At 42.7% G+C, this 23,867-nt stretch overlaps 2 protein-coding genes across 2 annotated transcripts in view; one reads left to right on the top strand and one right to left on the bottom strand.

The window, feature by feature from the left end:
• LOC124002125 (transmembrane protein 121-like) overlaps positions 1-16,664 on the top strand; it is a 63,370-nt gene extending 46,706 nt beyond the window's left edge. Inside the window, exons 2-4 of the mRNA XM_046309415.1 lie at positions 9,989-11,014; positions 14,640-14,810; positions 15,127-16,664. Coding sequence (XP_046165371.1) covers positions 10,901-11,014; positions 14,640-14,810; positions 15,127-15,810 — 969 coding nt within the window. The 5' untranslated portion in view covers positions 9,989-10,900 and the 3' untranslated portion in view covers positions 15,811-16,664. The remainder of the gene's footprint in view (positions 1-9,988; positions 11,015-14,639; positions 14,811-15,126) is intronic.
• A 3,966-nt stretch (positions 16,665-20,630) lies between these two features.
• On the bottom strand, positions 20,631-23,106 carry LOC124001104 (tuberoinfundibular peptide of 39 residues-like). The gene is made up of 3 exons (XM_046307656.1): positions 22,832-23,106; positions 21,561-21,697; positions 20,631-21,145 (listed from the first exon to the last, which is right to left on the bottom strand). Exons 2-3 carry the CDS (start codon positions 21,674-21,676, stop codon positions 20,773-20,775), a joined length of 489 nt encoding a protein of 162 aa, XP_046163612.1. The 5' UTR covers positions 21,677-21,697; positions 22,832-23,106; the 3' UTR covers positions 20,631-20,772.
• Between the last annotated feature and the right edge of the window lie 761 nt (positions 23,107-23,867).

Below are 23,867 nucleotides of genomic sequence, written 5' to 3'. Positions count from 1 at the left end.
CACCCAAAGCCAACCGCTCTGTGTGTGTGTGTGTGTGTGTGTGTGTGTGTGTGTGTGTGTGTGTGTGTGTGTGTGTGTGTGTGTGTGTGTGTGTGTGTGTGTGTGTGTGTGTGTGTGTGTGTGTGTGTGTGTGTGTGTGTGTGTGTGTGTGTGTGTGTGTGTGTGTGTGTGTGCGTGCGCGAGCCCCACAACCACTTGAACAGACACACAACATCAGTCTGACCTATTCAGAGTGGCTCCATTGACACGTGTGTGACTGAAATCCCCAAGTGTTTGGTCTACTCTTGCGGCATTCAAATCAACCACTACACTCACACACACCACAGTGTCTTTTAAGAATGCATGAGCGATGAAACATTGAACAGCAATTACCATCTAAAGACATTTTAGGAGGTAGAAGTCAGTTTGTTATGTGCTCATTGAAAATATATGACTGTCTGCATCGGGACGTGGAATGCAAATGATCCCTAACGTTGACAGTTTAAAGAACACTGTTTGCGTTGAGAAACTGTCGAGTTGGTTCTTCATTTGCATGGCCTGTTTATATGGACGCCTTTAAAGGGGAAAATACAGTAGTATCTTGATTCAATTCAATAAACTGTCTGATGCTTTTAAAAGTCAAATAACATGGCTGACTCATTACAGATGAGACTGCACATGTGCATACGTGGGTGTGTGAAAATTTGTTGCCGGATAAATCGATGAATTCAATAACGTTTTCACAGCACCCTTTTTGATTTGAATGAAACCTCTATACATACATATGTGCCCTTTGTGGGAGTGTTCAGGAAGTCACTTTCTGAACCTGAACTCTAAAACAATCAACAGATAATGGTGCCTTTTCCATACCCCTCCATACCATGAGTTATCGATGTCTTCATCACTGGAAAAGATAAACGGTTGAGATTGATGTAATTTAGATGCTTACAAACTATTTGATCACTTGGGGAAAACATTTTCTTTTAAATGTATTACTTTTTAAAAGTTATAAAGCTGCAATATGTGAATTGTGGGTGACCAGACCAAATTCACAAAGAAATGTGAGTTATACATCTGTCGTTCTCACTGAAAGCAAGTCTAAGAAGTGGTAGATCTGTTCTATGTAAACTTTTTCTTTGCTTCCAGTGACTTGCAGTTTTATATACCAGCTTCAAACAGCTGAAAATACATTATTTCTGGGTATTGAAAAGATATTTCATACCGGTTTAGATGGTACAATGATGCTCTACACTATACATTGGTTGTTTTGTCACATAAACTGAAATCAAATCTATCCAACCAGGAAATGGCAGAGGGATTTCTGCATATTGCACCTTTAACATCAATTATCTAAAAATGCATAAACACCGTTTAAAAAAAATAATATTTGCATCATTTTATTTAGACCCTGATTTACATAATCTCAGGTTGAGACACAGCATGCTCTTGATTACATGGAATAAATTGTAATAACAATTTGAAAAAGATAGTTGGTGGTCCACACATCAGAGAATATTGATTTGAATGGGAATATTTGTTATAAATTATACTGTCAATCCTCCATAGTATAGGATAGGTCCATTCTCTGAATTATATTTCTATACTTTAAATGACACCCACCCTGTATTCAAGATCATGTTGTGCCTCAACCGATGGTTTGCACAACATGTGAAATAGAGTCTAAGCTAAAACGTATGTGAATATGAAAAACATCTGAGTTCATTTGTTTTTTAGATCATTTACGTTAAGGTTTAAAAATGACAGAATCATTTTTTCAAAAACTATTAAAACAGTTTGACAACACTGTCAGCTTTTAAATGATATCAAACTCAACCGTTTATCTTTTCCAGTGATGAAGTCATGGATGCCTCATGGTACGGTGGGGTATACAAAATGCCGTGCATTTGGAAAGTATTCAGACCCCTTGACTTTTTACACTTTACACATTTAGCCTTAATCTAAATGGATTAAATAAAACATTTTCCTCATCAATTGAAACACAATTACACATAAAGACAAGGCGAAAACACCGGGCTCTCTCACCGGGCTCGAATTTGACTCTCACGATATTAACTTATGTGGAGTATCCCAACAGCATGGGATGTTAGGTGAGAAGGACATCTCCAATATCTATTGTAAACTATCTAGGGTGATGACAAATAGGGTATTAACTTCAGATGGAATGATTAAAGATTTTTTTGTATAAGGATATACTTTCCCATGCATTAAATTACATTGAAATCGTAAATGACTCCACTAAGGCAACATACATAAGGTTCAAGGTTCAAATCACAATCAAATCAAAGTTTATTTGTCACGTGCGCCGAATACAACAGGTGTAGACCTTACAGTGAAATGCTTACTTACAGGCTCTAACCAATAGTGTGAAAAAAGGTATGTGTGTATGTAAGTAAAGAAATAAAACAACAGTAAAAAGACATTTGAAAATAACAGTAGCAAGGCTATATACAGACACCGGTTAGTCAGGCTTATTGAGGTAGTATGTGCATGTAGGTATGGTTAAAGTGACTATGATGAACAGAGAGTAGCAGTAGCGTAAAAATAGGGGATGGCGGGTGATGGACACGATGCAGATAACCCGGTTAGCCGATATGCAGGAGCACTGGTTGGTCGGGCCAATTGAGATAGTATGTACATGAATGTATAGTTAAAGTGACTTTGCATATATGATAAACAGAGAGCAGCAGCGTAACAGAGGGGTTGGGGGGGCACACAATGCAAATAGTTTGGGTAACCTTTTGGTTACCTGTTCAGGAGTCTTATGGCTTGGGGGTAAAACCTAGACTTGGCACTCCGGTACCGCTTGCTATGCGGTAGTAGAGAGAACAGTCTATGACTGGGGTGGCTGGGGTCTTTGACAATTTTTAGGGCCTTCCTCTGACACCCCCTGGTGTAGAGGTCCTGGATGGCAGGCAGCTTTGCCCCAGTGATATACTGGGCCGTACGCACTACCCTCTGAAGTGCCTTGCGGTCGTGCCTTACGACAATTGCTGTACCAGGCAGGGATGCAACCGGTCAGTTTGCTCTCGATGTTGCAGCTTTTGAACCTTTTGAGGTATCTCAGGACCCATTTCAAATCTTTATAGTTTGTCTCACCCTCTTCACTGTCTTGGTGTGTTTGGACCATTCTAGTTTGTTGTTGATGTGGACACCAAGGAATTTGAAGCTCTCAACCTGCTCCACTACAGCCCCGTCGATGAGAATGGGGGCGTGCTTGGTGCTCCTTTTCCTGTAGTCCAAAATCATCATAACCAACGTCTTGGTTACGTTGAGGGATAGGTTGTTATTCTGGCACCACCCGGCCAGGTCTCTGACCCCCTCCCTATAGGCTGTCTCGTCATTGTCGGTGATCAGGCCTACCACTGTTGTGTCGTCTGCAAGCTTAATGATGGTGTTGGAGTCGTGCCTGGCCATGCAGTCGTGGGTGAACAGGGAGTACAGGAGGGGACTGAGCACGCACCCCTGGGGAGCTCCAGTGTTAAGGATCAGCGTGGCAGATGTGTTGCTACCTACCCGTACCACCTGGGGGCAGCCCGTCAGGAAGTCCAGGATCCAGTTGCAGAGGAAGGTGTTTAGTCCCAGGTTCCTTAGCTTAGTGATGAGCTTTGAGGGTACTATGGTGTTGAACGCTGAGCTGTAGTCAATGAATAGCATTCTCACATAGGTGTTCCTTTTGTCCATTTGGGAAATGGCAGTTTGGGGTGCAATAGAGATTGCATCATCTGTGGATCTGTTTGGGCGGTATGCAAATTGGAGTGGGTCTAGGGTTTCTGGGATAATGGTGTTGATGTGAGCCATTACCAGCCTTTCAAAGCACTTCATGGCTACGGACGTGAGTGCTACGGGTCTATAGTTATTTCGGCAGGTTACCTTTGTGTTCTTGGGCACAGGGACTATGGTGGTCTGCTTGAAACATGTTGGTATTACAGACTCAATCAGGGACATGTTGAAAATGTCAGTGAAGACACCTGCCAGCTGGTCCGCACATGCCCGGAGCACACGTCCTGGTAATCTGTCTGGCCCTGTGGCCTTGTGTATGTTGACCTGTTTAAAGGCCTTACTCACATCAGCTACGGAGTGCATGATCACACAGTCGTCCGGAACAGCTGATGCCCTCATCATGCATGCCTCAGTGTTGCTTGCCTCGAAGCGAGCATAGAAGTGTATTTAGCTCGTCTGGTAGGCTCGTGTCACCGGGCAGCTCGCGGCTGTGCTTCCCTTTGTAGTCTGTAATAGTTTGCAAGCCCTGCCACATCAGACGAGTGTGAGTCCTGTAGTTTAGCATCTGCTTCATCTGACCACTTTTTTATAGACGAGTCACTGGTGCTTCCTGCTTTCATTTTTGCTTGTAAGCAGGAATCAGGAGGATAGAGTTGTGGTCGGATTTACCAAATGGAGGGCGAGGGAGAGCTTTGTACGCGTCTCTGTGTGTGGGGTACAGGTGATCTAGATTTTTTTTCCCTTTGGTTGCACATTTAGCATGTTGATAGAGATTTGGTAGAACTGATTTAAGCCATTTCTTCTGGCGCCATTTTGTCATCAAAGCACCACATCAAAATAAATAAAAAATAATAATCCCCAATGAGCCGTGCACAACCCCTGTCCAAATGATTTCAAGCTTACTTAAACCCTTTGTGCACGTTGGACCTCAAAAAAAATTATGACACACATAAATACCCGAAGCACCCCACCGTTGTGGTTACTCACTACTCGTAGATACTCCCTCAGTGAAGTATGGCAGTTCCTTGCAGGTTTCCTCACAAGATCCACAGCAAGCACAGATATCAATGCAGACAGTATTCTTTAGCAGTAACTAATATCCCATGGGAACATGAACTCGTTAATCTTCCCCAAGCCATTCTCTCTCGTGTGTCACACAATGCTAGGCTAACCTCAAGGTTGTCAAATACCTCCAAGATGAGACGGTAGCTTCAGTCTTTACTAAGTCTTTCTTAACCTATCTGGGAACGGGGTTCTGCTAACCCCTTGCCTACAGCCAATGAAATTGCAGGGCGCCAAATTCAATCAGAAATTTCATAAATCAAATTCCTCAGACATACAAGTATTAGGCATCATTTTAAAGATAAAACTCTTGTTAATCCAGCCACATTTCAAAAAGGCTTTACAGCGAAAGCTCCAGAAACTATTATGTTAGGTCAGAGCCAAGTCACAGAAAAACACAGCCATTTTTCCAGCCAAAGAGAGGAGTCACAAAAAGCAGAAATAGAGATAAATGAATCACTAACCTTTGATGATCTTCATCAGATGACACTCATAGGACTTCATGTTACACAATACATGTATGTTTTGTTTGATAAAGTTCATATTTATATAAAACAAATCTCAGTTTACATTGGCGCTTTACGTTCAGTAGTTCCAAAACATCCGGTGATTTTGCAGAGAGCCACATCAATTTACAGAAATACTCATAATAAACCTTGATAAAAGATACAAATCTTATGCACGGAATTGTAGATACACTTCTCCTCAATGCAACCGTTGTGTCAGATTTCAAAACAACTTTACGGAAAAAGCACACCATGCTATAATCTGCGCTCAGAGACAGATATCTGCAATTTTGTGTAGACAACAGAAGTCAGAAATAGCATTATGAATATTCACTTAATCTTCATCAGAATGCACTCCCAAGAATCCCAGTTCCACAATAAATGTTTGTTTTGTTTGATACTAATACTATGTATATCTTAGCTTCTGGGACTGAGTAGCAGGCAGTTTACTCTGGGCATCTTATTCATTTCCTATGCGACTTGAAATTGAGCTCAGGTGCATCCTGTGTCCATTGATCATCCTTGAGATGTGTCTACAACTTGATTGGAGTACACCTTTGGTACATTAAATTGATTGGATTTGATTTGGAAAACACACCTGTCTATATAAGGTCTTACAGTTGACAGTGCATCTCAGAGCAAAAACCAAGCCATGAGTACGAAGGAATTGTCTGTAGAGCTCCAAGACAGGATTGTATCAAGGCACGGATCTGGGGAAGAGTACTAAAACATTTCTGCAGAATTAAAGTTCCCTAAGAACACAGTGGCCTCCATCATTCTTAAATTGAAGAAGTTTGGAACCACCACCAAGACTCTTCGTAGAGCTGTCCGCTCAGTCAAACTGAGCAATCGGGAGAGAGGTGACCAAGAACCCGATGGTCACTTTGACAGAGCTCTAGAGTTTGTCTGTCGGGAGAACCTTCCAGAAGGACAACTATCTCTGCAGCACTCCACCAATCAGGCCTTCATGATAGTGAGCCAGACGGAAGCCTCTCCTCAGTAAAAGGCACATGACAGCCCGCTTGGAGTTTGCAAAAAAGGAACCTGAAGGACTCTCAGACCATGAAAAACAAGATTCTCTGGTCTGATGAAACCAAGATTGAACTCTTTGGCATGTATGTCAAGTGTCACGTCTGGAGGAAACCTGGCACCATCCCTACAGTGAAGCATGGTGGTGGCAGCATCATGCTGTGGGGATGTTTTATAGAGGCAGGGACTGAGGGAAAGATGAACAGAGAAAAGTACAGGGAGATCCTTGATGAAAACCTGCTCCAGAGCACTCAGGACTTCACACTGGGGCAAAGGTTCAACTTCCAACGGGACAATGACCCGAAGCACACAGCCAAGACAACACAGGAGTGGCTTTGGGACAAGTCTCTGAATATCCTTGAGTGGTCCAGCCAGAGCCCGGACTTGAACCCAATCCAACATCTCTGAACAGACCTTAAAATAGCTGTGCAGCGACACTCCCTATCCAACCTGACAGAGCTTGATAGGATCTGCAGAGAATAATAGGAGAAACTCCCCAAATACAGGTGTGCCAAGCTTGTAAGATCATACCCAATAAAACTCCAACAATGTACGGAGTTAAAGGGTCTGAATCCTTAGGTAAATGTGATTTTTTCAGGTGTTTATTTTTAATACATTTGCCAAATTTGAAAGAAAAACTGTTTTTGCTTTGTTATTATGGGGTATTGTGTGTAGATTGATTAGGGTGGGGGGAAACCATTTAATGCATTTGTGAATAGGGCTGTTACGTAACAGAATGTGGAATGTCAAGGGGTCTGAATACTTTTCGAAGGCACTGTAAGTCAGCTTTGTGCGTATGTTGTCATTCAGGTCAAAAACGTCACATTCTGACCACTTCTTCCGTGGACAAACATGTATGGAAAGGTTTGTATAAATCAAAGGGGATTCTGTCAAAAAGTGATTGAATTCAAATGGATTTACCCTGCTAGACGCTATATACTGCTCTGCCACATCCTCTCTCTCTGACCCCCGTGTGTCCTGCCATTTTAATTAAACTGCTGATTTAAAACCTCGGCCCAAAAACCCTCACAACACATCACAGTACTAGAGAGAGAGGGAGATGTCAACCCACTAAAGCGGATTAACACAGGAATGTATTTGCAATTCAGCTAAATGGAAATTTCACAGGATACATATATGCTGTGTGTGTGTGTGTGTGTATCCACTGCATTCTGTATATGTGGTTATCTTTATGGCATTAATAAAAGTCATACTAATGCCCTCTTCTGTAACCGTGTGAGATCACAGGAGTTTAGACACAGCAGCCCACAAGCAATGATCTATATAACCAGCAGAATATTGATAGCGGTGTGTTGAAGCCACTGTACCTCCATCTTGGCACTCCCCCACCAGTTTAAAAAATATATATTTTGAAAGCTATAGAAATGTATTTATGTTCATGTTTGCCACATTTATACTATTACAGACACCTTAAAATGCATACTTTTTGATTACGTCATGTTTTGAGTATATTATGTGAGCTAAAAATACATTTATACAATGAAAAAAAAATAATAGATAAAAACATTTTCCTTAAAGTATGTTTATTTTAGATGACTAAAGTTGCTGTCCTCACTACAGCAACAAACAGACAAAAGTAAATACATGTAATTTTGTCATTTCATTGAAATAATGTAGAATCCCATTCATTTCTAAGGAGGACTGCTCCAACCGGTGGCTTCAAAGCCTTCAATGGCCAATACACAGGGCCGGCATTGTGGCCCCGGCCTGTCCTACCATACATCCTTCCCCATCCAAATACAATTTTGAAATGTTGACAATTTATTTGACCAAGAAGCAGGCCCGCAGTAAGACGCATCAATCAAAGACAAATCATCCAAGCAAGTGAAACAGCGCCCCTCTGTCTCAGTATGTGTAGACCATGTATCTGATGCTGTCTGGACAAAAATAGTATGGCATGTCATACTCTTTTTGGCCAGACAACATCAGATACATGGACTACACACACTGAGACAGAGGGGCGCAGTTTCGCTCGCTCGGATGCTTTCTCCGGTGAGATAGTTTCAGCAGAGAGGAACAGGCAAAGCGAGAGGGCTTACTCTCACCAGAATCTGTCCAGAATAAGCCCAATGCGTTTCTGTGGGCTTAATATGCAGACCTAAGCGTGTCACCTGCCTTCCGTCCTTTTGGGACAACAACTCCCGGAGACATGAGCATCTCGTCATTATATACAGGTCTCTGGTTTCAAGCAGCCAATTGGAAAGGAATGTTGGTGTTTGCACAGGGCACTGTTCAGATGCTGGCTTCCCCTAAAGTAAATTGATGTTTTGCCAAAATTATAGAATTAGTCATGTCTAAATAAAATCATTCAAATACTTTACCAGAGATCATGACTTAGCAACAGAGGAACATTAGCTTCTTTAAAAAAAATGGCTGTGGATGGTTTCAAATCACAAGCAAGAAGCCGGAGGTCAATAAGCAGCTCGGCCTATTGCCACGCGGGCTTCCCAATAGGTATAGGCCTAGCTGATTATTGACTTGCAGCTGTCAGTGAAAAGCATCTAAAATATGTGTGAAGATAACGTGTCTTGAATATAATAAAAAATGTTGAGACAAGAAGAAGGGGAGTGGCTCGGATATAGCACGACTCTCTCCAGAATGCATGCACTCAGCTCTCCATGCTCATTGTTTTCATTTTGTGAATTGTTTGCCTTTTGATTGTTCATTTTTGATCAATTGCTCATTACATATGTCACCAGTAGGCCTAGTAGATGCACCGTTATTCCCTGTCATTTGGTCACATTCATTTCTGCTAATGCGTGTATTAATTACAGTCATTTTAACATTCTCATTTTCGGAGTGGAAACAATGTTTGCAGAGAAATAAGTTGTAATTATTTAACGAGTTTTGTAAAAAAATTATAATTGTCTTTTGTTTGGAGTGCTCCATATGACCGATGAGTATGGGTCTGGGAGCGCACGGCCCTGAGCATACATAGAAGTACATGGCGTGCTGCGCACAAATGTAGAAAAGTGCCTATTTGGGGATGTCTGATTTCTGACTGTTTTAACTCACCACGTTGACCACAAATGAGCTGAGCTTTCAGTACTTTTTTATTCACCTCACACAGGAAGTCAATTAATTCCGTTTTTTAACATCTATTGCGAATGCTAATAGTTCCTCACAGGATTTGAAAAATCTTTCCAACACTCTCCCGGCCTCCATAATCAACAAACCTCGTGAAAATAGCACGATCTGAGGAACCCATATTTCCAGGGAAAACATCATACAATACCTGTACAGTTTTCCCTGGTGTGTCAATGTGTCCATATAGCAGAGGCTGAGGCTCTCGCGTTTGTTGAATTTGAACTTTGAGATTTTTATATTTTAATTCACATTTTTATGATTAACCACGTGACAATGATTTTGAGAAACTACATTGTTATTATTGAAATTAAACTGTTCCACGAAAAAAAAAAAATGAAAATCATAACTGGCACACAGATCGCTAGAAATGTAGAATAAATTGTAAACTTCCCCAAACTTGAAACTCACAAGTTCTGTGAAAAAAATTAAATGCCCATCCAAGTGATTAGTTCTGGCACCAGCCCTGCCAATACATAGCATCAGCAATCCAGGGTTTATATACATAATTGGCTACAACACAGTTTGTGCTAAGCTAACCCCTTGTTCTCTTCTCTCTTCCCCAGACTCCGCAGACTGAGAGAGGAGAAACAATTCCTCTGGCGTATCACAGGAACTACACATCACTCTCAGAGGTCCGTCTCATCAACAGTGGGTGGAACTCCATCCTCTCCTCATTGGTAGAACCACTTTAGAAGACCTTTCCCTGATACCTTTGGAAAATTGAAGCAAGGACTCACATTATCCTCAGCAAATGTACTGTTGTTGTTGTTGTACTATGCTAGTCCATGCTGCTAAAATATGCTGACTCACATGATCAGTTGACACCAATGACGTGGTCCTTCCATGAGGATTCGGCCACTACAAAGTCTGCAACTGAAGATATATGGTTTTGTCATTTTCCTATGGAGCAATAAACCCCAACTGCAATATTACTGAGCGGATTCCAGGGTTATGGAGCCTCAGAGGTGTGTTGTGAGTCCTTGATCACAGCAGTAGCACATTAGACTCAATGGAACTGCGCTGAGAGAGTGGATGCACCAGTCTGTATAGCTTAAACAGACCATAATATATCAATGCAATTCTCCTAACCTGGATTCGTTCCATTGCCCTCCTGGTCCTAAGAGTGTTGTCTTTCTCAAACGCATCGATGGGGGACCCATTGCGTCATGCTAAGGAGTGGGAGTGCATTTTCTCAATAATGTAAAAAGAAATGGAATGTAGGCTATTTGTTACCCTAATAGGGATTGATCAGGTACACTTGACATTTTCCCCTAAAATAACTCAATAAGAAAACTGTAAATTAGGACTACAAGTGCAGTTGGACTACAAGCGTAATAGGATTACAAAAAAAGTGTAATAGGACTACAACAGGTCCATTGAACCTGATGCAATAGGACAACAAATGCAGTAGAACATCACTTTTTTTGTAGGACTACAACAGGAAGTTCAGTTCAGCAGAACTTACATTGCCCACCATGGTGTTGCCGCAGCCAGACAAACGCCACGTGTGCCTGACCACCATGGTGATCATGACCAGCATGGCCTTCATGGATGCCTATCTGGTAGAGCAGAACCAGGGGCCCAGGAAGGTAAGAGGCCATTTAGTTTGTATCCTTTTTAAATCTGTTGGGTCCGTGCCCCTGCTCAGACGCTTTATTGCACAGTCGAAGTTGCCCCTCCCTCGCATGCTTGCCTCACCTGGGACAACTTTCGAGATTCCTGTTTTTCTACAGTCAAAGTACTACAATAGCTACACGGCTGTTGACAACCAAAGCAGCCATGACTGCAGTTGTTTAACATAGAAGTCAACCTATTTCCTGTAGCCTCAAAATGATTCCATTTTTTGTTTCATGTAATAAAGTTTATTTTCGATTTCTACTTCAAATGGAGCAGACTTTATTAGTAATATTAAATCATTTGAAATAATGTCAATCAAATAAGTTGACTCACCCACATAAGTATATACGTGAGTGCACATGTATCAACTTTGTGCTAATAGCTATGGCTAATGGCTTCTATCTGAGCGCGTGATAATTGTCTACAATTCACACCTCCCATATAGATGGCATTAATTAGGACAACCTCGCTAGGCACCTCTTTCCCTCCAACCATTTTGTTGTTCTTTGAGCAGAATTGCTGCATGATTTTTTGGAACAGCTGGGACACTTCTTTCGGCTATGAACCCAGTGTGAACTGGCAGGAATTAGCCCATTGGTTATTGCGTCGCTTCGCCTGAGCAGGGGAACACAACTACTGGGCACGTTCCTCTCCCCAGGCTTTTCTGACGCTTGCCAGATCTTACAACGCCTGGATAGGTCCAGTATTTTACTTATAAGCTAAACACATCATATGTTATAACAATCTGTCAGTCGATGACGTAGCACGTAAAGTAACATATCATACTAAATGGAGTGGCACGGATTTAGTAAATATAATATGTTTGGTTGATCAGCCTGGTCTCAGAGCAAAACATGTTATATTTACTAAATCCGTGCCACTCCATTTAGTATGACATGTTACTTTACGTTGGGTTGCATTACATTTGCTTATGTAAATCCTGAACACTCAAATTAAGATCATAGGTTACGTTTAGTATGACAGTAGGTTACTTAAGGCAAAAAACGAAAGGAGGGTGGTTGATCGGGGTGGTTGGGTAGATGTATAATGCGAAAGTCTAGCGACGCAAAGGTTGCATGTTTGAATCTCATCACAGACAACATTAGCAACTTTGCAATTACTTACTACTTTTTAGCTACTTTGCAACTACTTGCATGTTAGCTAACGCTTCGCCTAACTCTAACCCTAACCTTAACCCATAACCTAACATAGCATATCATACTAAAGCAGTCAATCGTAATAAATCATACTAAGCAGTCAAACATAATATATCATACTAAATAAAAGAGTCGAACGTAATATGTCATACTAAAGCAGTTGAATGTAGCATATTTACATTTACATTTAAGTCATTTAGCAGACGCTCTTATCCAGAGCGACTTACAAATTGGTGCATTCACCTTATGACATCCAGTGGAACAGCCACTTTACAATAGTGCATCTAAATATTTTAAGGGGGGTGAGAAGGATTACTTTATCCTATCCTAGGTATTCCTTAAAGAGGTGGGGTTTCAGGTGTCTCCGGAAGGTGGTGATTGACTCCGCTGTCCTGGCGTCGTGAGGGAGTTTGTTCCACCATTGGGGAGCCAGAGCAGCGAACAGTTTTGACTGGGCTGAGCGGGAACTGTACTTCCTCAGTGGTAGGGAGGCGAGCAGGCCAGAGGTGGATGAACGCAGTGCCCTTATTTGGGTGTAGGGCCTGATCAGAGCCTGGAGGTACTGAGGTGCCGTTCCCCTCACAGCTCCGTAGGCAAGCACCATGGTCTTGTAGCGGATGCGTATCATACTAAACAGTCGATAACGATACAGGGTCGAGGCCCAGATGCAGACATGGGAGGCAGATGGTTTGAGTCTCTAAAATGTATTATAAACAAGGGGCAGGCAAGAGACAGGTCGTGGACAGGCAAAATATCATAAACCAGGTCAGAGTCCAGAAGGTACAAAGTGGCAGGCAGGCTTGAGTTCAAGGCAGGCTGAATGGTCAGGCAGGCAGGCTCAGTGTCAGGGCAGGCTGAATGGTCAGGCAGGCAGGCTCAGTGTCAGGGCAGGCAAAGGTCAGAACCGGGAGGACTAGAAAAACCGAGATATGGAAAAAGCAAGAGCACGGAAAAACACGCTGGTTGACTTGAAAAACAAGACGAGCCGGCAACAGACAAACAGATAAAACAGGTATAAATACACAGGGGATGACGAGGAAGATGAGAAACACATGTAGGGGGTAGAGACAAGCACAAAGACCAATGGATCAGGGTGTGACAGTCGAACGTAGCATATCATACTAAAGCAGTCGAACATGGCATATCATTCTAAAGGAGTTGAACGTAGCATATCATACCAAAGCAGTCAAACGTAATATATCATACTAAAGCAGTCAAACGTAATATATCATACTAAAGCAGTCAAACGTAATATATCATACCAAAGCAGTCAAACGTAATATATCATACTAAAGCAGTCAAACGTAATATATCATACTAAAGCAGTCAAACGTAATATATCATACTAAAGCAGTCAAACGTAATATATCATACTAAAGCAGTCAAACGTAATATATTATACTAAAGCAGTCAAACGTAATATATCATACTAAAGCAGTCAAACGTAATATATCATACCAAAGCAGTCAAACGTAATATATCATACTAAAGCAGTCAAATGTAATATATCATACTAAAGCAGTCAAACGTAATATATCATACTAAAGCAGTCAAATGTAATATATCATACTAAAGCAGTCAAACGTAATATATAATATCATACTAAAGCAGTCAAACGTAATATATCATACTAAAGCAGTCAAACGTAATATATCATACTAAAGCAGTCAAACGTAATATATCATACCAAAGCAGTCAAACGTAATATATCATACCAAAACAGTCAAACGTAATATATCATACTAAAGCAGTCAAACGTAATATATCATACTAAAGCAGTCAAACGTAATATATCATACCAAAGCAGTCAAACGTAATATATCATACCAAAACAGTCAAACGTAATATATCATACTAAAGCAGTCAAACGTAATATATCATACTAAAGCAGTCAAACGTAATATATCATACTAAAGCAGTCAAACGTAATATATCATACTAAAGCAGTCAAACGTAATATATCATACTAAAGCAGTCAAACGTAATATATCATACTAAAGCAGTCAAACGTAATATATCATACTAAAACGTTCAAGACGTAGGATACTATACGTCCTACAATTCGTATTATATTGTGAGACTGCTATTACATTGGTAGGCCAGTGTAATGTAACCTAACGTAAATTAACAAACCATGGCACGGGTTTCAGTAAAATTTGTGTTTGACTAGGTTGGGATGATGCATGCAGTGTCTGAGCAGGGGAATGCCCACTAATAAGTCCAACAGTAGATGCACCAATCACAGACTGTAGCTTTGAATTACACTTAAAAAAGCATTGTTTTTTACTGAGTGATTTTACTGTTTTGTACATCCTTTGTGGTTTGACATCTCTTTCCTTGTCTCTCAATTTTATTTCCTTTAATGTATTGTTTAACTGTAACAACTGTGTTACAACTTTGAATGCACGTTGCGTAAATAATGTATTGTATGTATTTGTAGATCGGAGTGTGCATCATCGTGCTGGTGGGAGACATCTGTTTCCTCATCGTGCTGCGCTACGTGGCAGTGTGGGTCGGGGCTGAGGTGAAGACCGCCAAACGCGGCTACGCCATGATACTCTGGTTCCTCTACATCTTCGTCCTGGAGATCAAGCTCTACTTCGTCTTCCAGGTAGGTAACCTAGACGTTAGACTGGTAGGCCAGAAACCAGAGGGTTGCCGGTTTGAATCCTAGCACCGACTATGGAAAATCTGGTGGGGAGCGGGCCGGTAACCAGAGGGTTGCTGGCATCAGTATCCCATATACAGTACCATCTCCTTCCATTGCTCCCTTGAGCAGGATATTTAACCCCTAAGCTGCTCCAGAGACGCTGCACTGTGGCTAACCCTGGTGTATGTGAGTCTTGTCAGGGGGGGATACTCCACAGAGATATTTGAAAAATACACGTTTCAATGTGTGACAATAAAGTATATCTTATATCTTATAGAACTACAAGGCGGACAGGAAAAGCCTGGAGACGGTGGCCCGGAAGGCTCTAACCTTACTCCTCTCCGTGTGCGTCCCGGGGCTATACTTGGTCCTGGTGGCTCTGGACAGCATGGAATACGTGAGGACCTTCAGGAAAAAGGAGGACATGCGGGGGAAGCTGTTCTGGGTGGCCCTGGACCTGCTGGATGTTCTGGACATCCAGGCCAACCTGTGGGAGCCCCAACGGACCGGCCTGCCCATCTGGGCCGAGGGACTGATGTTTTTCTACTGCTACATCCTGCTCCTAACCCTGCCCTGCGTCTCCCTCTCTGAGATCAGTGTCCAGGGGGAGCACGTCTCGCCCCAGAAGATGATGCTGTACCCTGTTCTTAGTCTAGTTACTATAAACATAGTCACCATCTTGATCCGCGGGGTTAACATGGTGCTGTTCCAGGATAGTAGGGTGTCTACCATCTTTATAGGGAAGAATGTGGTGGCTATAGCTACAAAAGCCTGTACGTTCCTGGAATATAAGAGGCAGGTGAAGGAGTTCCCTCCACAGGACCCTAGCATGGCAGGTATAGCCCTGGAGCTGCATCAAGGGAACTCTGTGGGTCATAGCCACGGGCACAACCAGACCCTGCCCAATGCCACCACTAGCCTCTCTGACGAACCATCACCGACCGAGGTCATAGACACATGACCCTCGCCCATGGATAGTTAGATGCTTTTCACACTATAATGTCGACCGGATCCATGTTGTGACGGCTCTGATATTTACCTTTTACATTGTGCTTACCAGCACGGGTTCAGCAACTACCATCGCAGTACAGCTTGGCTTAGCTTGGCTCAGTAGTGTGAAAAGGGCGGTAAGTGTCTGACCCTGAGCTCAGCTAGACTGGACTAGACTTCTCAGAGCTCAGCTAGACTGGACTAGACTTCTCAGAGCTCAGCTAGACTGGACTAGACTTCTCAGAGCTCAGCTAGACTGGACTGGACTATCTCAGAGCTCAGTATGACCTCAACCAAGACTGTTCCGGTCCTACGGAGTGGCAGAAAGAAACGACACGTTTCACTGAGACCACTCCAGCTCAGGAAAACGGCCCAGCGCCTTGCCAGCCAGCCTCCCAGATGAACTGATGAGATCATTCTGATGAAGACTGATGTGTTTTTCTATTCTATGATGTGTGTTTCTATACTTCTCTATGGTGGACTAACAGACAGACGGACACATAGACAAGAGACAAAAACCCAACCCAGCTCAGCAGATATGAGCTCATAGTCTACCTGTTAACCATACCTGGGTTCAAATACTATTTGAAACCATGTCAACTACTTTATCTGGACTTGATTGAGCTTGCCTGACACAATGGAACGGATGGAATAGTAGCAAGAGTGAAAACCACACCCGCCTGGCACTCCAGGGAGACTAGAGCAAAAAAACTAAAAGTGTATTTTTAAATTCAAGTAGTATTTGAAGGTCTGCTGTAAACGCTGTCTTTTTTTGACTCTTTGGAGTTTTTGTATTTCCAAGGCAATGTTTTTACGTGATGGTGTACCGCTGTAATTCTCGTTGTCATTTTAAAGATATCTATATATATATATATATATATATATATATATATATATATATAGCCACTGTCATTGAAGTGGTATTCATTTGAGGATTCCTGTCCTCTGCGAGAGAATTGCAGAGCAAGAATGGGTAGAGGGGAAACAAAGAGGCAGAGGGAAGGTATGCGGGGTTGGAGGAGGAAGAGAGAGATGGAGGGAAGGTATGTGGGGTTGGAGGAGGAAGAGAGAGATGGAGGGAAGGTATGTGGGGTTGGAGGAGGAAGCAAGAGAGAGATGGAGGGAAGGTATGTGGGGTTGGAGGAGGAAGCAAGAGAGAGATGGAGGGAAGGTGAGAGTGGGAGGAAAATGGTTGGGGAGATGGGCAGTGTGTGTGTGCGTTTGTGTGTGTGTGTGTGTGTGTGTGTGTGTGTGTGTGTGTGTGTGTGTGTGTGTGTGTGTGTGTGTGTGTGTGTGTGTGTGTGTGTGTGTGTGTGTGTGTGTGTGTGTGTGTGTGTGTGTGTGTGTGTGTGTGTGTGTGTGTGTGGGGGGAGTATGAGTATGAGACCAGACCATATGCACAGTGTCCATATTAGGACAGCCTTGGAGTCACAAGACGTTAGTGTCAGACACCAGGGCCTGTATGTGTCAAGCGTCTCAGAGGAGGAGTGCTGATCTAGGAGAAGGGTTTGCCTTATAAACCATCATTAATAAGAGGCGGAACCTGATCCTAGTTCAGAACTCCGACTCTGAGATACTTTGTGAATATGGGCCCTGACTATATTAACTCCTTGTGACTCAGAGGCTGTAATAACAGGTGATTTACAGACCTGTCTGCTTCATTGAGCTCAGCAATATCTGTCGATGGGAAGAATAAAGAAGGTTCACAGGACCTATAGTTTCTCAATGTGTCTGAGTCTGTGTGCCTATTCAGCGGTATACTTGTGTGTACTGTGTGTGGGTGGGTGTGTGTGTGTGTGTGTTGGCGTGCATGCTGCGTGTTTTGTTTGTGTGTAATACACACATCATATAAACCATACCTAAAAGACTACCATGAGAAAAGATATCCTATACTATTCATATGCTCTCTCTTCCACAGGAAACATGCATCATCTGTTGCATGAAACATGAAAGGCCGAGCTCACAAACAACACGCTCACAATACCAAATATGTGTTTAGCCGAGAGATACAGCGCACGCAGTGTTTACTTGTCATTCTGATCAAGGAAAACAGAATATTTCCAGTGGCTTGGCCCGGGTATTACTGTGCATCTGCTATCTGTGATGGATGACAACATAGCAACACGCAATATTACCAGTCTGCATGACTGACGAGCTCTAAATTTGAATTTTACGGGGACCACTAATCTCACTCTGCCCCTGCCTGTGGTATTAACGTCTATAGTATAGACACATGCATTTACCCACTGACTCCCATACTTTTCACTACATCATATGTGTAGGCTATAGGACCCAGGTTATACAGTACCATGCCCAATAAGATTCTCAACTCTTAATACTAAGTACAGTAAATTACTCTTTGGCTGCTGTGGCCCAGGAGTATGAAATGGACAACCAGCGCTCGCTATACAGTAGAGAGAGAACAGATGACTGCAACAAGAGAGGACATAGAAGAAACGATAGAGAAGCAGCATCAGTGGGATGCAGAAAGCAATTTAGCGTCTGCTGATTGGGTGGGTCTGCCAGGTAGCGCCGCTGGATCCGGTGATAAATAATAGTCTCTGTGAGCCTGTGTCTGCTCATCCATCACATCAGAGCAGAGCACAGGCCGGGTCTCTGGGTCACTTGCGGCCACTTCCCCCTGGACAATGAGGAGGCAATACAGGAGGTCCGAGTGTAACGTTTTAGAGTAAAAGCCCTGCACACACATAAACGTACACACATGCACACACTCAGATACACATACACTACATGACCAGAAGACCATTTTTCCTCCTCCACCAAACTTTACAGTTGGCACTATGCATTGGGGCAGGTAGTGTTCTCCTGGCATCCGCCAAATCCAGATTAGACCGTCGGACTGCTAGATGGTGAAGTGTGATTCATCACTCCAGAGAATGCGTTTCCACGCTCCAGAGTCCAATGGCGGCGAGTTTTACGCCACTCCAGCCAATGCTTGGCATTGCACATTGTGATCTTAGGCTTGTGTGTGGCTGCTTGGCCATAGGCCTACTACTTCGTGGCTGAGCTGTTGTTGCTCCTAGACTTTTCCACTCACAATAACAGCACTTACAGTTGATCTGAGAAGCTCTAGCAGGGCAGAAATTGACGAACTGACTTGTTGGAAAGGTGGCATGCTATGACAGTGCCACGTTGAAGTAACTGAGCTCTTTAGTTAGGCCATTCTACTGCCAATGTTTGTTTATGGAGATTGCATGGCGGTGCGCTCTATTTTATACACCTGTCAGCAACATATGTGGCTGAAATAGCCAAATCCACAAAATTGGAAGGGTGTCCACATACTTTTGAATATATAGTGTACAAACAAACCCACATACACATGTACACACATTGACATACATGGCTCATCATCGTTGAATGATATCTCTCTTCTCATTATAGCTTACCTAAGCCACACGTCTGCCTCTATTGTCAGGAGCACATGTAAAACATGATTATAAACATTATGGGGTGAGAGAGAGAAAGGTAGAGAAAGAGAGTGAGAGAGGAAGAAAGAGAGAGACTAGCTGAGAGAAAGCAGGGGGAGTGAGAGAAAGAGAAAGAGGCCAGCTGAGAGAGAGGATGAGAGAGAGTCAGCCATAAAGTATAACACAGATAGAAAGGAGAGAGACAAAGCCCGGCCACGGGACAGATATATATATAGAGAGAGAGAGAGAAAGAGAGAGAGAGACAGAGAGAAAGACACAGACAGACAGATAGACAGAGGGAGAGAGAGAGAGAAAGACAGACAGAGAGAGAGAGAGAGCGAGAGAGACAAAAGAGCGAAAAGATTAACTAATAAATCACAGGTCTGTCACATCATCAAATTAATGGCCCACTCGCCGTAAGTAATGGGGTCAGGCTGGTGTATTTAGCTGTGGCCCCATTTATTTTCTCAGCCATAAGTTTATTCAAATATTCAATTTTAAACACATCATAACTCAGGGTGTTGGGGGAATTGATCATCATCTGCAGTCCAAGGTCTTGGCTAAGGGTCTGTGCCCCCGAAGACACACACACACACGCACACACGTACACATGTACACATACACACCACCACCTTCCTTTATCACCCTGCAGATTTGACTACCTCTCCTTTGAAGTCTGTCTCTTTCTCTCCGCCGGTGTGAATGATGCCATCACTATACTGTTTATCAGGTTTGGGGGTGAAATCCATTTCGATTCAGGCCGAGATTCAATTTGAGGCGCTTTGTCGAGCGCTGTCGGGCAATGCGCTTTTTAAAGGGCAATATATCCCCGCATGAGTGGAGACCCCGTTCACGATACACGCTGCAGATGTCAGCTCAATCGGAAAGTACCTTCAAATGAAACACCCTGCAACCCACCTCAGGTTGAATCCATTCAAGAAGTAAACAGAGATGACAATTGTTTTTCAATTTACCCTACCTCTGCTGTACACACTACCTTCCACCAGAGGGCATCGGTTTGTGGCGTAAGCTAAAAACTAGAAAATGACTGTTTGACAAAAATAAACTGGAACACTTGAACATAGAGGAACAACAACCATATTAACACAAGACATGATGACTTATTTGCTTTATTTCACACTCATTAATATTAACAATGTATAAAGAGTCCTATGGTAGACCCTCAGCTGTACAACAGCACCTCCCAACAGCGCCATCTTAGTGGAAGTGTCTCAATGTATTTACTACGTCAATCAATCATTCAACTGGATCAAAACAATCGTATAAACATAGGCATGTAAATCCTGTGTCAAATTGTGCTCCATATTCAGAGTTCATTCTTCATCAAACGTCACACATAAGGTCTGATAAAAATCTTTATTGACTTTTACATTCTGAGTAATTGTAATTAGTACGTTATTCTTTTTTTTAAATCAGGGCACGTTATTAACAAAAAAAATCAAATCAGGTTACGTCATTTATACGTAGGCTTAGCAGTCATCTTATTACTGGGAATTGACGACCAACAGTTTCTGCATGTAGGAGTTAAGCCACTTCTGTCTCTCCATAGCTGTGAGCATCTTACTCTTCTCTCTGAACGCTGCATCATCCGCCACCACGATGTTCCTCTTCTCCTCATTGTTGGAGCCCTGCGGAGCCCAGTCGCCCAGCCAGCCCTTGGCCATATCCTCGTCCATCTGCCACTGGCTCACCACTGGGAGCCACTGCTCCCCCAGGAGCTCTGCTTTGCTCTTGGCCTCACCAAAGAACGGGGCTGACATCATCTGCATGCTCCAATCACGGAGCGAGATGGAAGGGTAGAGCACCTCCCACTCCTCCCTCTTGTTGGAGTCTCCTGGATCACTTGGAGAGGAACCTCTGGAAGCAAAGAGTAGAGCAGGATGATAGAACAATAGATCTCATTAGGAACAATGCAAACACGTCTATGGATAGAACTACCATATAAGAATAAGAGTGCTCACTACCATAGAAAGATTGATCTCCGTACATTGTGTCTCAGTCTCAAAATACAACAGTAAAAGGATAGATTCAGATGAAAAGGAAGGCACACATCTGAGGAGATGGGGGAAAAAGCTGCCCAGGCGAATGTCAAAATTGGTCCCGTTTCCACGGTCCTCACCTCGCCTCCTTTTCAAAATGTCAGAATGAAACGAGTTCTGTCCTCAAATCCTCTCCACGCTTCCCTCTGGACATTTGGAAAAGGAGACATGGAGAGGACAGAGGATAGAAGGCACAAGCGTCTCGTCATTATACCCAGTATGTCAGGTCATACCTGTGTATGGGTCGGAGGCGTGGCTGAGGGTAGCTGGAGGTCACCAGGGTCATGGCCATAAGGGTGAACAGCAGGAGGGCAGGGCGTGAGGCAGGGGGAGGAGCCACACCGGCCATCCTTAAACCCACACGACTGGCCTAACCGGCAACACAACCCACCAATCAGAATAGCACATATTAGTGTTTTATCATTTTACCAAAACAGTACATTCATAGTCACTCACTCTTTGAAATAAACTCTTTCACATTTATATTCAGTGAAAGAAAATAAGCTTAAGCTCCTACTTTACAAGCTACATACTCAGTACCTTCTCAAAATGTCAACTGTCTAGCAGTCAAGGGAAAGAAAAAAAAACATAACACACACACACTATCAGTACACTAGATATTCTCCCTGATTTATAAAACAATGGAATTCTCTCAGAATTCTAGAGAACCCTCATTAAACGTACTGGTGCAGCATAAGGAGCCAGCACTCACGTCACACAATTCAGAAATCCACACGAACTGGGAATAAATACATGAGTTACCTACTCATCTCAGATGTACTGTGTTTTATACCATCTATTGCATTTCGTCTATGCCGGTCGGATCATTGCCCATCCATATATTTTTATGTACACATTCTTATTCCATCCCTTTACATAGATTTGTGGGGTAGTTGTTGTGGAATTGTTAGATCACTTGTTAGATATTGCCACACTGTCGGAACTAGAAGCACAAGCATCTCGCTACACTTGCAATAACATCTGCTGAGCATGTGTACGTGACCAATACAATTCGATTCGATTTGATGTTCTATGCTAAGAAATAAGTGGTACATTGCTGCCAGTAGTATTTCTACTTGGCCTACTCTATTTCTTCTGCTGTTCTTTTTGTGTGACTTTTCTTTGTTGCTTTCCTTCCGTCTTAAAACGTAAGCAAATCCTAAAGACACCAGAGAGCAGATTAAATTCATCATAGAATACTATAAATATACACATTTTTTTTAAATAAAATAAAAGCACAAAATAACTAACATTAACTTGAATGATAGGGCAAAATGTAGATTTCCGCCTAAATTAACATACCCGAACGTAATCATTTTTCATGAGATGGCCATAAACAATAACTGGTAATGTTGCATAGTCTCAGAAAGGTCTAGAACTCACCTTACTGTAAGAAAATATATATCATAAGTTGCTGAGCTTTTACAAATTCTGAAATTGACATATTTCGTGAATTCATTCAAGTCAAGCAATGTCCCAAGATTTTCCAAAACATTGCACTTACTTTTGTTGATGAGCAGCGCCTTGTCGCCAGTACGTTGTGGTCGGGAACCTAAGTCTTCAGCTTTTTTTTCTAACTTCAGGCTGGTTAGCTCTTCTGTCATACAGCGTGGTGAAGAATGTTTGGAAGCTACTCCAGTGCTGACCTGAGTCTCCTGTCCCCTGGGCTCCAGCTGAGACTCAGGTAATGTACCACAGGTCAACCGCTCTTACTGTGTGCGTGTGTGTGTGTATGGTGGAGAGGTTAAGTACTCTCAAGTGTGAGTGTGTGTGCCCAGGGGTATGTACAGCCCACAATAAAGGGAGTCAGAGTTTGCCTGCTTATATACTCCTGCTTCTGACAGGGGGTAGGGATGATGTAGGGAGGGTAGGGGTGGTAGATGGTATGAGATAAAGAAAAAAAGGCCACATCTCATTGTCTCCTTTAAAAACAGACCTGAAACATCATAAACACCGCTGGATGGATGTCCTGTTTGGTACAATTCTTAATATAGAGACAGGAGGAATCAGAGAACGAGAGAGAGAGAGAGAGAGAGAGAGAGGGAGGGAGAGAACGAGAGAGACAGGAGGAACGAGAGAACGAGAGAGAGAGAGAAAGAGAGAGAGGAATCCTGGCTTGTACCTCACAGAACATAATGATGTCTTGGGAAATCTAAAAAGTGTTTTAATCTAATAGCAGCACACATGTTGAGTCCATAACCCCGGAAGTCCTCATTCCCCGTGGTGGAATATCAGGTGGACGACATAGGGGCTAAGGGCTTGACTCAAAAGGTACACAGAATACAGAATACACAAGAGTGGTGTTTGTAGCATTAATTCTGTCTACTGCCTACGCACACCTTGGAATACGGGGAAGCAGGGAGAAGCAATGCATTGGTCTCGTTAAAATTGAAGAGTCCCTTTAGACACATGTCAAATACGACAAATCACTCTCAGCAAACAAACACATAGACACACGCACAACAGAAAACATGCGCACACAAAAATGCGGTCTTCTCTATGTGACAACTATGACGCACCGTTTACACTTCACTTTGTAA

The sequence above is a fragment of the Oncorhynchus gorbuscha genome, linkage group LG17 (genome assembly GCF_021184085.1).
Source record: "Oncorhynchus gorbuscha isolate QuinsamMale2020 ecotype Even-year linkage group LG17, OgorEven_v1.0, whole genome shotgun sequence".
Taxonomy (NCBI): domain Eukaryota; kingdom Metazoa; phylum Chordata; class Actinopteri; order Salmoniformes; family Salmonidae; genus Oncorhynchus; species Oncorhynchus gorbuscha.
Note: the sequence above shows the minus strand (reverse complement) of the source record. Positions and strands in the feature narration are given on the sequence as shown.